The sequence below is a fragment of the Mastigoproctus giganteus genome, chromosome 6 (genome assembly GCF_048544385.1).
Source record: "Mastigoproctus giganteus isolate SK-2022 chromosome 6, ASM4854438v1, whole genome shotgun sequence".
Classification (NCBI taxonomy): Eukaryota; Metazoa; Arthropoda; class Arachnida; order Uropygi; family Thelyphonidae; genus Mastigoproctus; species Mastigoproctus giganteus.
The window spans coordinates 167,105,661-167,124,212 of NC_143580.1; the positions used below are offsets into that span (position 1 = coordinate 167,105,661).

General features: G+C 35.8%; 1 protein-coding gene across 1 annotated transcript in view; it reads left to right on the plus strand.

The window, feature by feature from the left end:
* Ctf4 (Chromosome transmission fidelity 4) overlaps nt 1–18,552 on the plus strand; it is a 454,523-nt gene that overhangs the window by 363,147 nt on the left and 72,824 nt on the right. The window contains exons 19-20 of the mRNA XM_090376337.1: nt 2,794–2,908; nt 12,870–12,998. Of these exons, the coding sequence (XP_090232463.1) occupies nt 2,794–2,908; nt 12,870–12,998 (244 nt within the window). The remainder of the gene's footprint in view (nt 1–2,793; nt 2,909–12,869; nt 12,999–18,552) is intronic.

Below are 18,552 nucleotides of genomic sequence, written 5' to 3' on the forward strand. Positions count from 1 at the left end.
TCCATTAGGCCTAAATCTTGAATAGACTGACGATGATGTTATTTATCTTCAATCTAATTTAGTGGTTAAGTTTGGTGAAAGTCAACAGTTACTCTTGGCACTTCTACGGCTTTTATTAACATTTGGTGTAATGAAAACAAACTCCTATCTTATGGATTGTCAACTGTTTTTTGTAATTGGATATCTAAATTTCTTTCTGACCACTATCTGCAAGTGCTGGTGGTAGAAGGCTGTCTTCTAACTTCACTAGTGCTGGTGTTCCCTAAGATTCGGTTCTTTTTTCCACTCTTTTCCTCTTGTATGCAGGATGTCTATAAAGTCCTTGTGCACTTTAATATTGCAAGTTTTATAAAATATATTGGAAAAGGTCATTTATTCTAGTTTTTAGAAAATTTAATCATAAGATTGTTAAGATTCAACTGATTCAGCTCCATCATTACTTATAGAAAGATTTAGCAGTTCTGTAAACACATTCTCCAGTAGTTTTCAGTTATGACATTAATTGCATTTCTTGAACCTGATATGATGATATCCCAATAGAATAAAGCCCAGCGAGACAAATCAGTCTCTGCCGAAACATGTTTGTGAACATTTCATTTTAAAATTATCAAGCGTTCTGAGCGAAGTGGCAAGGTGCTCTATATTACTGAAAAGCCATGTTGGGTTCAATTCTCAAATTGTCTTATTCCCAAGGCACACCAGACATTGACTTTGGAAGAATCCCTGTCATGTTCTCAGGCTTGAGAACATGACAGGGATTCTTCCCTCAAATACATTATATATGATGATTAACATTGCCACTAATGCAAAACATTGCTTCATCACTAGACATTAGATTGTCAGTAGATAAAATTCCGTTTTAAACATTTTCATTAAACTTGTGACAGGAAGCTAATCTTGTTTGATTGTCCTATTCAGGAACATTTGATGTGCTTGAATCTTGTAAGGTCACTTGTGTAATTTCACTTTAAGAATTTTGGGCACTATTACTTTAGGAACACCAAGTTCCAAAGTTGCCTGCCCTGGTGATTTTCACAGGCCTTGCTGCAAAGCTTCCTCCACAGTCCTCCTCCAAAGATGCCACAGTCTCCTCATTTAATCTGGGTTTCCAGTTCGTGCCTTATTATTAACAGAACCAGTCTCTTTACACAGCTTCACCCAGTTTGAACTTGAATTTCTGTGCAGTACTACTTTTGTGTAATAAATTTTCTTATAATCACTTATGTGGACTTATCTCTGCTAGCCAGAGGACACATTTCAATTTCTCTTCTGTTGATGCCATCTCTTGTAGGTTGTCTAAATAAATTAAAAAATAAAATTTGAGCAAATTATGTAATTATTTTTGTGCATAAAAACTAGAATAAATTACTTTTCCAGTGCAATTTATAGATTGTTTTTCCGTTGTATATAACCTAGCATATTGCAGTTTTCAAGTGCATAAGGACTTTATGGACACCCTGCATTAATGACCTTCTTCCACTGATCGAAAGTGTTATCCATGGCTTTGCTGATAATAGGGCAGTACATTCCACCTTCCCCGTCAAGAAACCTTTCTCTCCACAAGGAGCTTAAACTTCTTGAATATCCACCACCTATTTTTTTTAATAACAACCTCCAGGTAATTCTCCAGTGGGGAAAAGAAAATTCAGTTAACTTTAATCCGTCTAAAACTCAGTCTTGTTTTATTTCTCACAAAAAAGAATGAACTGCTCCTTTGCTCATCTTTGATGATACTCAGATTTCTCTCTCTCTCTTGGCATAATTACATCACAAACATTGCTTCCTCTGCATCTAGAAAATTGGGTTTTCTTTTTCCCTCTCAGTGTTACTTTTCTTCTAAATAGCTACTGACTGTACAAATTTCAATTCTGCTGTACCGTAGAATGTTCCTCTTACATCTTGGGTAGTCCCCCAAAATCTCTCTGAATCTTCTTGATTCTATTAAAAATAGTCAAGTTAATTAATGAACCATCTCTTACACAGTCTCTCCCACTCTCTGTACCATAGGCATTCTGTTTCTGCTGCATGTCTTTACTATAGATATTTTCATGGGCATTGTTGTTATGAATTGGCATTTGTAATTCCCACTTTCAAACCAGTCCAAATATATGCAGTCAGCACCCATTCACTGTCAAACTGCAAATTCAAAGAACCAACTTTTCCTCTTCCTCATTTATCCTTTCTACTTCTGTTTTCTAGAACAACCTTCCTTCCCATGTATTTCCTGAAAATTGCAATCTAAAAAAATTTTAATTAAATTCAGATCATGTGTATCTTCACAAGATAAGTATCTTGTGTCTTCTTGGCATTCAACCCATGCATAGTGCTATGTACTGTAGATTTTGATGTTTGGAAATTAATAAAAAAAAATTTTTTTTTTTTTTTTTTAAATGAGAGAGAAAAAAGAAAGTATTTTCTTTTGTCATCGAAAATTGGGATTTTCGTTTAAAAATTTTTTAAAAATTCTCAGTCCCATAAAATTCCTGGAGATGGTCATTTTGTTGTTTTTCTAAATAATATTTTATTGAATTGTTAAGGCTATTAAACTTCATTTATAAGGTTTCTGTTTTTTTCTTTTGTCCTTTTCATTGCGCTTAATGTTTTCTAACTAAAATTGCATTTTACTGAAAAGTAATATGCACTTTGCATATTACTGAAAAGGTAACTTCTAATATTTCACAGATTTTTTTTCTATATTCAGTATTAGAAGATATCTTTTTTATATTAGTTGGATAGCTTCAAGCTTTACTTAGATATCTGACTCTGATATTTGCTACTTTTGAATTTGTTTAGGTGTATTCCTTGTAAAGGATCTCGTTACCCTCCGACTTTACCCAGACCAGTTGTAACTGTTCTACCTCTACAGATTCCACTCTGTGAATTATCTACAGATAAAGGGCATTATGAAGTAGGTTGCACTTTTTATTTCTTAAGATTGTGTATTTCTTTTTTAAGATTAGTATCATTATTATTGAAATTTATCTTGCTTACTATTCTAGTTATGATAACTAATGCTGCCACTCAGGTATCTAAAAGATTAATGGAGCTGATATTTACGCCCCACTTATGAGGGAAGTCGGTAGAATTTTGACGTCAGGTTATTCTTCTGCAACCAGATCTTCTCTCTGTACCTTTCTGTTGGTGGGACGATACTTAAAGAAAGATAGATATCCAGTATTGCACATGATGTGCAAGGTCAAAAAATACTACATCTGGTCTATTGGAGGTGACCACCCAAGTGTGATCCAGAATAAACAAAGGTCAAGGTGTGTCATCTCCACCTGAGAGAAATGGCTGACCCTCTGTGACACCGGGCAGTACTAGGTAGTAGATTATTCTTGTCACCTAGACTAACCATCACTGTATAATGGAGGCTTGACCTGGGAAAAACCACATTTGGTCACCAGAGCAAAGTTCTGGTATTCCTCTTTCTCTTCTGTCATTTAGTGTGTGTTATATGTTTTTGGATTATGACAGTCAACACGTGAAATCCAGCATTTCTTACATATTTTGGAGGATATAAATTTGAAATAGGTTTTTCAAGCTGTCGAAATAGTCCACCAGATAAAACCTAACACTCTTGGAGGCATCTAGATCACCTAATCTCACTGCTACTGCTTTGGCCAGGTTGATGGAAGCTGAGAAATTTGAAACTGGTCTCAGCGCACTGCTGAGACCACAATATTTTAAAGAACTGGGTGTATTCTTGGTATGTATTACTATATACTGAAATTTCATCAATTCATACATCTCCTAAACTTCTCCCTCATCTTTGTCTTGTATAATCAAACTAATGGAACAAACCTATCTGTGAAAATATCTAAATCACAGTTCATTTCACAACTTTTTTGCTCTTATAGTTAGCACAGACATGCACTTAAAAAAAGATACTTGTGGATTTGGTTTAAGAAATTTGTTGTTTACCCAAATGGCTATTAACTGTTGGAATAAATTAGTGCCTCTCATAGAACTTTAGAGCTTATATAAATTTAATTAAAGATTGGACAGATTGATACTAGGATGGAATTGGATGAATTTTTTTTAAAAAATAAGCATGGATTCCTTGCATTTGTTTGCCTTTATTATTACTAATTACTGCAGAAAAGGTTGCGGTAAGTTTTATAGTCATATTAGATGAAATTATTTTGGATATATTTTATTTCTTGAAAAGAGAAGTACAGTAAAACGTCAGTTATCTGGCGCTCAATTATCAGTAGGGTCAGATTAACAATGGTCCTATATGTATGTAATTTTATTTTTAACAAACATTTAAAGAATATTATTTATCTGTGCAGGTGGATTTATAAAGTACATACAGGAAATCACTATCAAGTCTTGTTTTGCACCTGGTAAATCATGTCAGATGATTTTACACCAGCAGATGCGAAGTCAAATGTCTTGAAACACCTGCTTCATTTCTAACGCCAAATAACATACAAATGTAACCGATTCGCATTTGTGATACTAAACATTGCAAAAGCTTGTTCCTGTGATTGCTGTGTGTTGTACGTAATATTTATCTCACGTTTCAACCCCTAACAATGTCAGATAAACAAAAATGAGTTGTTTTAACAGCAGAAAAGAAACTGGAAATTATTAAAAAATGTGATGAAGGTGAAATTGTTTCAAAGTTTGCAGGCGAATTTGGAATTGGTCAGAAAACTGTATGGGACATCATTAAAAACCAGCCCAATACAGATAAATTTTTTCTAAATGTGACACATTTGCTTGCACTTCACAAATAAAATCGCTCAGAGGTACTACAAATGAACAACTTGAAAATGTAAAGATAAAGTGGCTTTTACAACAAAGAGCTGAATGAACTCCCATATCTAGATCAATGATTTTAAGCAAGGCAAGATATTTTTTTTTTTTGACAAATTAGAAATGCCTAGAACACCTACATTTTCATCTGGTTGGTTGAAACGATTTAAAGACAGGCATGGTATAAGAGAGTTAGAGATATAAGGAGAAAAGCTCAGTGCAGATAACGTGGAAACAGCTTTATTCTGTGATAAATTAGCTACGATTATTAAAGAAAAGGATCTTGTTTCATTGCAAATTTACATTCAGGTGAGACGGGACTTCATTAGCGAGCAATGCCCATTTGCATGTTGGCATCTGCAAGAAAGAAATGCACCAGGGTATAAAATTTGCAAAGACAAGATAACAATTTTATCACAACCCTCTGCCTCCTTCCCTGAAGCCATCAAGCTATCCATCTAAGGATTTTCCCTGTGATTCCAACCTGTTCCAGCTTATAAAGTAACTGCTCGTAAGGGACTGAGTCAAATGCTTTGCTGAAATCCAAATAAACTATGTTGGAATTATTCCTTAAGTCCAGCTCTTTAGTGACCCTGTCAAAATAGATAACCAGATTAGTTAAACATGATTTTCCCTTTACAAAACTGTGCTGAGGATCCTTCAGAATTCCATTTCTATATAAATGATTCTGAATTCCACCCTTGGTCATTGTCTCTATGATTTCCCTACTACTGAAGTTAGACTAACAGGCGAGTAATTTCGCATCTTAAAATCACCCTTATGTATTGGAGATACATTGGCCCTTCCCAATGCAACAGAATCACTCCCGAGTTCATTGATGCTCTTGTGATTAGCCTCAATGGTTCAATGCACTCACTCACCGCTTCGCTTAACATTTTAGGATATATGCCATCAACCCTAGGAACCTTACTGGGCTGCAGGTTTGAAAGTTTTTTCATTAAATAAATGTAAAATTGCAACTTCACTTCCATAATTTCTCATTGACACACTGGAGTTGTTATTCCCAAGTGTAAAACCTTGAATTTTTCTGCATTAAAAGATAGCTGCTATTTTTTCTGGCGATCTCTGAAGTCTAAGCTCAGAGTTTTTTTTGCACCCTTATGCAGAAGTATATTTGGCACCCTTGAAGATAATTTTGAATAAATTGAAATGAAAATACATTTTTTTAAAATTTTATTTATATCAATTACATTCTCACTTTACCTGCTTTAATACTGTAGTAGGGCTACTGGCCATTTGAACTGATTTTGTCTCCCGTAATCCTTTAAATTTTTTTAATGGATGGCGCCACAGGATTTTTTCATAAAAATAATTTTGGTGGAATTCAAACTGAGGTCTGCATACATTAAAAATAGGTGCCCTGGCCATGGGGCTAGTGACACATTTATTCACAAGGACAAGACATTAACTTGAGCACAATTTTTTTTTTTTTTTTTTAAGTTAATTGTGACTGGTGTAAATGTAATTTGAACACATTTTTTTAAAATTAATTATTTTTAATTAATAGTGCTTAATGAATAAAATAATATTTCCCAAACTGAAAATATAGTGTTTTTAAAAAGTATTCATGAATTTGAAGTTGAAGTTTGTTGATTAATCAACTATTAAAAATAATTAATCAACAAATTAATTATTTTTAATAGTGCCTAATGAACAAAATATTTTCCCAACTGAAAATATAAAGCATGTGTTTTTTAAAAAATATTCATGAATTAAGTAAATATTTAATTTCACTAAAAAACACAGATTTTTAATGATTAAGTTTTTTATTGAAACCTATAGATTAAATTCGTTATTTACTGACTTTCACTGAGATACTTTTATTAAATAATATTATATTAAAAATTTTGAATTTCGGCACCTACAGATGTTGCCATCTCTATGCCCTGCTTATCAGACTTACTGTATTCCTCTGACCCTGTCTGAGCTGCCCTAAAGAAACTGTTTAACTTTATAACTGTGGTCATACACTAATATATGACCATAGCCATAAAGTTGTAAAGGCAGATTATTGCCAAAAGTAAAATCATGATCAAAATTTTGTTTAAAAAAAGGAAGCTAGTCATTTAAAAAAAGGAAGCTCTCTCGATACTATAATGTCCTTTGTATTTATTTGAGTATTACTTGATTCAGTTTCATTCAATTTTTGATCTGAATTCCAGAGGATTTCCTCAATTTTTATACAAATTTTAGATACTATCATAAATATAGACACCTTTACTATTACTTAAGAAGTTAAGTAATAGTAAAGGTGTTACTATTACTTAACTGTTGTTTACCAATGTTGTTTCCACATTAACCATTGTGAATAACTAATCAATGATCAAAAATATAAAAATTTTTCTCCCCTCCAAAATATAGTTAATTTTTACTGTAATAGTTTCTGAAGTAATTTTTTACAGTTTTTGTACAGAAATGGTGCAGAAGAACCTGACAAACTGCTACTGCAACTATTTGACATTTGCTTATAGTGTGGAATTATACTGGACAAGTGTTTAAGTTTCAGGTTACTTGTTTTCTATTTCATTAGTTCAATAAACATCTACTGTTGTACTCAACTTTATTTTGAAAGATTTATTATTGTTTTCATGTAGTAAGAACAGTAACAAGGAACATTTACATTTAAGTGAGTCAGTAAGAAAATCTCTCCCTATGCTTCCAAATATATGCAACTAAAGCTCATCTGCTTTTAGTAACAAAACCATAATATATCAGTAGTTTCATCAAACAAACTAGAGACCTCACATCTTTGGGTCAACTTTAACATAAAATAAAAGAAAATAAAAAGAGATTCAATCAGGGAGTAACCTTTAGCCTTGTGGCGGGGACTGGTCATTACATCCCAACCACAAGTTACTATCCCATGTCCATGCTTTTAGATTGGACTACATAAGATTTAGATCTCAACCTACATAGTCTCTCTCAAATAGGTTACTAACACCTATTAAGTGTTTGATGTTACTTGTATACAGCATAGGACCGGCCAACAAAATAGGACTAAGGTCCTTGGCAAGATTTAATCTGCTAACGTGACACCTCCTTAGGCATCACGTCAACTCCATAAAAACAGCAATCACCAGCTGTTAAGGGCCTCTTCCAGGGTGAACCACGGGGTCACCCCACTCCAGAGTAAAGTTAAGTCATAAACTATCCTCCTTCAAACAGCATGTAAAGCACGCTTGAAATCCAGACATGCTCTACAAACAGCAGGATGATCCAGGGGGAAATTCACTAGTTCACACACACATGGAGGATCCTGTAATTTTGGACCCTCCTTGTACAAGTGACCTTGGCCTCCACAATGTCCACAGAAGGCATTGCTCTTACAATTTTGGTCATAGGCCATGCAGCAGTAACACTGAATGGGTGCCAGGAGGACCCTCACCCTATGCGAGCACCAGTCTGTGTAAATCCTAGCCCTGTACATCAGAATTTTTCTGAGTGTTCATAGGCACTGAATCACAGTTATTAGCTTGATTATTTCTCATCTAGTTCTTGACTACTATCTAAACTGTAGAATGAAACTGGTCTTATGGAATACCCGAATCTTTCAGGTTTCATATCCATACCTGGCCCATCAAGTGTTGACTGGTAACTGGCAATCAACTTCAAAAACCACCACTTCAGATTTCATTCTTGGAGTTTGGTTAACTTCCATGTACAGTGAACTTTAGGACATGAAATTTTGTTCAAGTCTTCTTCTGTCTGTGTTTCCACCACTATCCTATAGTCTCTAATGTGTCTTATCAACAGAACTTTTGCATGCTGTAGGACACAGATTTCAGCAATTTCACTTTCATCTCACACAGCTTTAACTATCAAAGTATCTATCTATCTCACACAGCTTTAACTATCAAAGTCCTTGGATTCATTAGTCTCACAAAGTAGTTCTATATGGACTATATCAGCAAATGTCCTTGGAGACTTGTGGATGACATCTTTGGATTGAGACTTGATCGTAGCCAGCTTCTTTTTCCCAGTTTCCATTTGCAAAACTGCAGTCTCCATTTCATCTCATATTGATAGAATATCCACTTGAATACAATTGGAGAGGTCCAAGTCCTCATCAGAATAATTTTTATAAGCCTCAGCCTGCCTTCCTCCCATTAACCTGGCTAAGGCTCCAGTCTTTTGACCCTGCTCGATAGGTCCCCCAGAGCATGGAATGTTCACTGAATCTTGGCTTTTTGGAAGACCTTCTTTCAACTTATCTGAAGTCAATTCCAACTATAGTGTGAAAAGAGACTGTACTAGAAACACGTTCTCTTTTCACATTGTACTTCTAGTGCTAATTTGCCTAGAAGGCCCTGTTAAGCCCTTGACAGCAGCCTTTATTACTAGAGGCTTTCCAGCTTTCTTCTTTGCTTTCTTTTTTTTCCTAGGTTGTTTAGAACCCTTGGCCTTTTCTTCAGTTGCCTTACTTTGTTGTATTTCTTGCATCTTGTAGAGGACTGCTCTACCCGTTCTCACACAATCTTCCTCATCAAGGGCATAAAAAACTTTGGCTGACTTGGGGATTTTTTCAGAATACTCGTCAAGAATCCACTCTTCATGCAGAGTTAAAGGAATTTGTCTCCTCTCGGTAGCCATAACCTTAAAACTAAGTAACAACAATAAATAACAATAAACTATAAATTATTAGTATGTTAAAGCAGATGTTACTAGCTAGGTTAAATCTACAGCACAAAGTGTGCAAACAAAGCCTAATAAAGCTTTTCTGCCAGCTGTCTGGACCAGACCACAGGGAGATAAAGCCTCATCATGTTTGACCTGTGGGAAAAAGTAAGAAATAAAGAATGAGGCACAAAGTACTCACAAAAACCAACACTGAACAAATCTTGATGGCACCTAAGCCAGGATAGGAACTCACAAAATCCAACATTCTTTCAAGATGGCCACTACATTTCAGAAAGCAGGATATGTAGTTTCAAATTTGAAATAAACTTTAAAATGGGACTAACTAATAGTATTCAATATACATAATCATTTTTTAATTATTTATTTATTTTTTAATAATATGGAGAAACTCTTTGTTTCCAACTATTATAATGGTTTAGTGAAGAAGGGTCAACTGTTGTAATATAGTTGGTGACAGAGTTTTTCTGTTCCTTTCTCTTCACAAAAAATAATTTAAAAAAAAACATGTTAAAATTGAATTTCTTTTAAAGTTTTTTTTTCTGAATTTCTGCTTTTTTTCATTAATGAGTATGCCTACAGGTGTATTGTGGTATTCATACTACATGTGTGGTGTGAAGCTAATTAGCAATGTATTTTTAGTAAAATACCAAAGAAATACAACATAAAATAAAAGATTTTCCTCATATTGTGAAATCTGAAAAAGGTAGTGTTTGCCTTCTGTATCATAGTTATATTGATTTTTCAAGTAGAAGTAGTGGGAAACCAAAGTGTAATTAGACATTTGCAAACAAACAAACGTGACAGCATGCAATATATAGAAAAAAAATAATAAATGCTACATTTCGTGGTGATGATGATCTACATGCTGAACGTTTAGCATTAGTAAAGGCATGTGATCCAAGAAAGCAAGCTTATATACCATCAGACAAAAAAAAAAAAAAAAACACCCTTCCCAATCTATTCCCTCCAAATACTTGTCCAGTTCTTACTTGAATTTATTTAACCTATCAACTTCCACAATGACAGATGGAAGATTTCTTCAGCAATCAACCACCAGCTGTGTAAAGGCATATTTCCACACATCTATTATACGATTCTCTTTCCTCAATTTGAATTTATGTCCCTCGAGTAAGTAATCTGAGTAAGATGAAAAATCCCATCAGCATTGAGCTTACTCAAACCATTCAGGCCTTATACACCTCAATGATGCTGCAATTTGCAGAACTTAAGTCTTTCGTGGTACGAGCAACCCTTCGTTCCATTCACTAATCTTGTTGCCCTTCTCTGTACTTGTTCCAACAGCTCTACATCCTTCTTAAAATGAGGCCTCCAGACCTGTATACAGTACTCAAGGTGTGGCCTGACCATTGCCTTATACACGGGGACAATCACCTCCTTATCCCTGCTAACAAAATTTCTGTATATCATTGACAAGACACCATGAGCTACTCTTGCAGCCTGTCTGCACTGCTCAAAAAACTTCATATCTGACTGCACAATTACCCCAGGTCCTTTTTCATTCTCTACTACTCTGTATAGTACCACACAGTTGGTATATTACTCTCAGGTTACTGCTACAATACTTTACTTTTACTTTACTTTACTTTTGTCAATGTTAAACTTCAGTTGCTACCTCTCAGCCCATCTGCTCAACTTTTCTAGATCTTGTTGCATTAGTATACAATCATTACTCTCATTAACAACCCTGCTACCCTTCATATTATCTGCAAACTTAGAAATTAACCCTGATATACCTTCATCAATATCATTGTTAAGTACAGAAAGTAACACTGGGCCCAACACTGAACCCAGGGGGACTCCACTAATAACATTAGTCCCTGAAGAGCAGTGTCCATTGATTAACACTCTGTCTTCTCCCATTCAACCACCCTTTTATCCATTGTAGCAACTTGCCCTTGATACGATACTGCTCCAATTTGTACAGTAGTCTTCCATATGCAACAGTATCAAAAGCTTCCCTGAAATCCAAGGATATGATATCAAAATTATTTTTTGCATTCAGTTCCTTTGTAACCTAGCCATAAAATCCAATCAGATTAGTCAGACAAGACTTTCCCTTAACAAAACCATGCTGTGTCTGAGTTAATACTGCAGTCTTATCTAGATGATCCTGCAATGTTTCTTTAACCAGTGACTCCATTATTTTGCCCAGAACAGAAGTTAAACTAACAGGTCTGTAATTAGTCATATCACCCTTTGATCCCCGTTTGTGAATTGGGGATACCTTTACACATCTCCAGCCCATGGGGACTTCCCCTGAATCCAAGAATGCTTTCATAATTATGACTAAGGGTTTGCTTACTTCTTTTGCCACCTCCCTTGGATAGATCCCATCCATCCCAGGTGCCTTGCTTGTGTTTAACTTCAATAATTTCTCCTCCACTTTGCTCTTAGTTATTACAAAATCATTAAGCTCTTTGTTAGAGTTTAATAAGCTTCTGTCTTCCTCTCCCCTTCCCTACAGAATTCCTCATGTGTGAATTTAGATGCAAAATACTCATTCAGTTTGTCAGCTGTCTGAGCAGCAGCAGCAGCAGCAGCATCAGCATCATCAATGGTCAAACCATCAATATCAAGTGGACCAGTCTAATTCATCCTCTTCCTTCTAGAGTTTCTATAAGTAAAGAAGTCCTTGCTGTTTTTCTTAGTATCCTTTGCCAAAGATTTCTCATAATCTGCCTTCGCTTGCCTAACCTCTTTTGTGACTTACATATTACAGATATAAGCTAGTCTGTGATTACAGACTAGCTTATATCTGCCATAGGCTTCTGTGTTGCCTGATAATTTATATGCATCGCATTTATTTTTTTCCCTCTGCCACGTGTCTCATTAGTTCATCTGACATCCATTTAGGCCTGACTAAACCTTGAACGGTATTTCTTAATTGGTATGAAGAGCATAGTAGCTTCCACGATTAATTCCGTGAATGCTTCCCATTTTTTAGAATTTGCTGTTGGTAATGTCATCAGTTGGGCCCATTGTATAGAATTTAAAAACTGTAATCTGAGACCACTGTAATCACCTTTAAGGAAGCAAAAAGCCTTCCCTTTACCCCTAATGGTTGTAATATCTTTAAGTAAATCCCAAATCAGTACACTGATTACTGCCACCCTTGATCTGCAAATTCTTAATGCACGAATAATCACTGCTGATAACCAGATCAAGAGCATTGCTCTCCCTGGTTGTCCCTCGAACATGCTGCTGCAGCAAACAATCATCCAATAAATCCACAAATGTCTTGCTACTGTGCGAGTGACCAAGACACAAGTATACCCTCAAGTATGCACTTTTATATTTAACTATAAAAGTGTATACTTAAAAATATTGTATCATTGTTTGTATAGGAAGTTCTGCCTTTTTTTTCTTAATACTGTAAATATGAATAATTGCTTCTCTTTAAAATAAACTGTTTAATTCATTTACAGGAGGAATACTGGAGAATGCATTATCTTTGTGGCTTGCTAGAAAAACTTGAGAAGAATGGGTTTCATGTGGATTCTGCAAATGAAAATGCTGACAAAAAAAGAACTGACATTTTATTAAGGATGTTTGCTGTAAATATAAAATATAGTCCAATTTTGGTTTTCTCTGTTATTATTATTATTATTCTTTTTCTTTTCTTTTATTTTATTTTTTTTAATTAAAATTATTGAATTCTATTATACTGGATCTATGTCTTATGTAAACATCTTTTTGGTTTTATGTAAGTAAATGATATATAAAATTTAATAAAACTAAATTTCACAATTTTAGGGTTGTTTTTTTTTTTTTTTTTTTAATTTTAAAGGTTTTAGTTTTCAAATTGTGAAATTTAGTTTTGGAACACATCAGATTTAATTTAGCAGACTGCTTAAATTTATATCAAATGTTTAATTGATGAATTATGAAATGCATTGCTTTTACGATATGCGACAACATGTAGTTTTTGGTTCATATAGTTCAAATGAGTTGCTGTTTGTTCTTCCATTTTCATTTCCTTATAGTAACCCTTTCTCAAAATCTTAATAATTAGTTTCACTTTTGCTTCCTCCTGTACAGACTTTGAAAATTATGTTATCATAATACTGAAGTTGACAATAGACAGCATCCTTGAGAATTCAGTTGTGTGGATCATCAGTTACACAGGAAAGGGAATTGTCATTCCAGCCATTGTGAAATGTAGATGACCATATGTACAACAGGTTTGGTGCATAGTAACCATTCAAACATCCAAATCTCTTGTATGACATATAGAAAAACCATATGTATCCACATCATATCCAGAGAGGTGCTGCTGCCGCCATCAGTAACAGATAATAAATCTTCCAATTTCAGTGTGAGAACCAACCAGGCACTATCATGGAAGAAGAAAGAATTGATGTATAGTGGTCCTTGGTTGGGGAACTTATAAAGTGCACAAGGAAGCAAAAATATACCATGTTCTTGGCAGTTTAATAATTCTTCATTGCCATGTAGAGTGCCTAGTGCTGTCTGGTGCAGTTTTAGAAATGATCTTAACAGCCCAGTCTGAACAGCAGCACAATTGTTATAAATAAAACTTATACTCAACATTTCTGAAGATATGCAAAGTCACAGTATCTCTTGATGAAATCATAATTAAGTAATGTCTAACAGGTAATCCAAATAGAAATCCACAGACAGAAAAATGTTAGATAAGTTAATGTTTAAAAGAATACTATACTGTGGCTGTATTTTAATATAAAATGTATATTTTCTTAGCAAAATATAATTTCTAGTGCTGTGCAGACTTCAAAAAAAGCAGTGTGTGTACCCTGAAAGCACAAACGATGTTTTATTTTATGTGAAAACATCCTTGACTTGGACAAGGTTAGAGGGTTTTAGGAATGAAAAGAATCCAAACACATTTAACATTTTAAAGCATTCATTTTTTTATTTTTTATTTTTTCCAACAGTTTCGTCAATTTGAGGTTGCAATACATGTTCAATTGGTAATTTACTTACAATGGGTTTGATAGCTAAAATATGATACGTACACTTCAGTTTGTAAAGAGTAGAGATTGGATTTTGATGTTACCAGAGTCTTTTGCAGTAGAAACGGATACGAGCTGATTTATCATAGCTATTGTTGTGTTCATGCGTTTCTCATAGGTTCTTTAAGAGCATTATTAAGCCACAAAAGAATGTGAGCATGTGGACTGCCATGATGTTAAAATTTTCAAATTCAACCCTAGGTCGCGACTTTTTTTCAACATTGACCTGTACTTGTGTTAATTAATAAATCTGCAGATCTCTTATTCAAAAAGTCATTAGTGCCAACGTGTACAACAGTATCACCTTTTGTTCCCTTAAAAGATGATATATGTTCTATAATGTCACCAACTTTTGCCCTTGCAAGACATGCCCATGTCTTGTTCCACCTATCCTTTTTGCATAATTTAAAATATTGTTCCTACAGGAACAGTAACTAGTTCCTGTGGGGCCAGTGCATTCTGCCTTGGATGTTGCCACTGTGTTGTCTGATGCACAGGAGTGAGCATTGAGTTGGGCAGCTGAGAGCTTGATTGGCCCCTCATTAATTTCCTCTAGGGCATCTACCCTACAACTCAAACTCTCATATATGCCCATCAGAACGTTGAGGTGGCACCTAATTTCCTCACAGTATCTGCACCTAGCGCGTATACACACACACACACACACACACACACACACACACACACACACACACACACACACACACACACACAAAGATACCCTCCTTGGTTAAATTGCATTAGCAAGGGCACATGATTCAAGAAAGCACGCTCATATAGCATCAGCCAAAAAAAAAACAAACAAACCCTTATTTCACCCATCCCCTTGCTCCAAATGTTTATCAAGAATGCCTTGAATCTATTTAAGCTATCAACTTCTACAGTGACAGATGGAAGTTTGTTCCACCAATCAACCACCTGCTGGCTAAAGGCAAACCTCCGCACATCTATCCTACAACCGTCTTTCCTCAATTTGAATTTATGCCCTCTCGGGCGATTATTCTGAGCAAGAGAAAGAATCCCATCAGCCTATTCTAGACCTGTTCATGTTCTGTTCTAGACAGGTCCGCAAACATTTCGCAGATTTTTTTAGACTGATGTATTGGAGATAAAGATTACCAATTATTTGGATGGTTCTACCACGAGCCACAGCACTCTGGCTAATCTGTGATTGTTTCTTTGCTGCTCTAGTCTGGGTCATGATTTTGTTTAAGTACAATTTAATTAACAATTAAATTTAATAAGATTAATAAATTTTACTGATTAATTGATAATACTATACAATACTAATCTAACAGATTTCTAATACAGTGCTACGTGTTTCTCTATCTAGTTTTACATTAAACCGTATGCTATCTAGTTCAGGATATACGTTATACTATTCCATATCATATTACAGTGCCTGCAAGTTACTAATGGTAAAATCTGTGCACACTTAAGTATTAACTTTTAAAATCGCTATCTAAATTCAGAATAAACCAAGGAGCTTGACTAGGACTATAAGCTACTTATTGAACATAATTTAGTATAACAATTAAGTCAATAAAATGGCTAAATACAAAGGGTACTAGGAAAGTTTTGCAATATGACGCAACAATGAATCACAGGAAGCTGCTTGTTGCTGCATGTTGAGACATGTTCATACGTGCATAGTAGCCGCCGCGGCAAGTCGATAGGCTCAGTTATTCATTAGTAGTGAGAGTGTAAAGTGCTTGCGATGGCATCGTGGTCACGAAATGAGATAAGGACAGTTTTGCGGTATAATTTCGTGCGTGGTTTAACCATAGACCAGTGCTTAGAAGAAATGACTCTTGCGCTAGATGATGATTGTCCACATCGTACAACGATATTCAGGTGGTATAGAGAATTCCAAAGGGGAAATTTCACTCTGGAGGATTCTGAGAGGCCGGGAAGGCCACGAATGTCAGTTACGGAGGAAAACGTTACTGCTGTGAGGAAAATGCTTGACGAAAACAGGCGAGTGACCTACCAACAGATAGAGGATACTTTGGGCCTAAATGCACCAGCAATTCGTTCGATTCTGCAAGATCATTTGCACGTGAAGAAACTTTGTTCTCTCTGGGTGCCGCATCAACTGACTGAAGAGCAGATGACACGACGTGTGACTTGGTGCCGGGAGATGTTAAAAAAGTTTGATAAGGGACAATCTCGGTATGTGAACAACATCGTGACAGGTGACGAGACTTGGCTGTACTATTACGATCTGCCGACCAAGGCTCAAAACAAAGTTTGGGTCTTTGCTGATGATGACACACCCGTAATTGTCAGAAAATCCCGATCTGTAAAGAAGAAAATGATAGCTGTATTTTTCAAATCGAGTGGAATTGTGGAACGTGTCGTTTTGGACAGGCAGAAGACAGTCACAGCTAAGTGGTATACTGAACAATGCCTGCCTAAAGTCATTGGATCTATGAAGAACCTGCGGCCAAAGTCAAGAATGGACACCTGGTGCCTCCATCACGATAATGCTGCAGCTCACCGCGCCAAAGCCTGCACCGAATATTTGACCACGACAGGACTGAAACTTCTCGAGCACCCTCCCTACAGGCCAGACCTTGCTCTCTGCGACTTTGCACTGTTCCCGCATGTGAAAATGAAGCTAAAAGGGAGGCGGTTTTCCAGTGATGAGGACCTTCTACGGGCTTGGGACAACGAGTGTGCTTTATTCCCTAGTGAAACTTGGCAGAACTGGTTTAAAGATTGGTTTCAGATGATGAAGAGGTGTATTGAATGTAGAGGAAATTACTTTGAAAAAATTAAATAAACAAAGCTGTATTGCAAAACTTTCCTAGTACCCTTTGTATAATTAAAAACTTGGCGTTCACCAGAAAATCTTGTCCAACACATGGATACCCTTGTACCCAATCCTTATTGCTACTAAATTTTTTTTTTTATTTTATTGTTAATAAAAAGAAAATAAATAAATCTTGTTTACACTCTGTGCAGTCTAACCACAGAGATTATAAAACTCCCAAATTGCTAAATCTGTGGGCCAGGACACTGCCAAATTTTAGAATGAGAATTTATCGACAGTTATATCTTTTCTATTATTGTGTGGCATAATAATCTCCTGTGTTTGTTTTTACTGCCTTACATATAATGTCCAGTATACAGAAAATAGTAGGGGTCATTACCCTTTCAATGACCATGCAGGTATATATTTGTCTTACATGTGAACAAATATGTACCTTCTGTGCCTTAACAAATGTCCAGTTGAGACATTGTGACTGCCCATGTTTTAGTAATTGGCTGTTTCTCCTCACCTGGTAGCACACATGTAGGAACTGATAAGTGTGATTTGCAGATCTGCCCAGTCCGTACAAAGTACTTGATCAGTGTGGATGAAAGAATATGATCTTCAAGAAGGTTCATTATTGGGTACCGTTTGAATGATGGCAGTATTACGGAAACTGAATCTTTTGTAGCTGTTCACAAAGTTAAGGTTAAGATGTTTCAAGAGTTTGTTTGTGTTTGTTATTTGGTTTTTAGGAGCATTAGCAACTAAGGCCATATTGCTCCAGGAATATGCGGTGGTCATTCCCTGACATTTCCGCATCCTCCGTATTTGGAGTTGTTTCAAGAGTAGATGGATAGCAGACAGAGTAGCAGTTTCTGGTCCAGTGGCAACCACCCATGCCTCATCAATGGTCATAGTGAACATAGGCCCTGTACAAACCAACAGACAGTAAATGGTGGAATGATTGATCAGGGAATGACCAGCATTGTTTCCAAGATCATGATCCAATGAACCCTCTCCTATGTGGGCTATTGGAGTAGGGGTACACGCACACACAGTCAAGTAGTAGAAACAGTCGAGTTTCCCATGTTTATGGCTGCCCTTTGTTAATGATGCCCAAAGTTTGCATCTAAATGGTGTTGTTGTTGTACCATTGATGACTGAAAAAAAAGTTGCCTATTCTAATGAATCACATTTCCTGCAATGCTGTGTTGGAGGATAGATGGAAGCTACAGTGACAAACTGCAGAGAGGGATCACTCAGAGTCCTGGTCCCACAGAAACAGGTAGGGGGTGGCTGCATTGTTTTGTTATGAGGATGTTTTGTGGCTGATCAGGTACACCTATCACCTCTTCATGG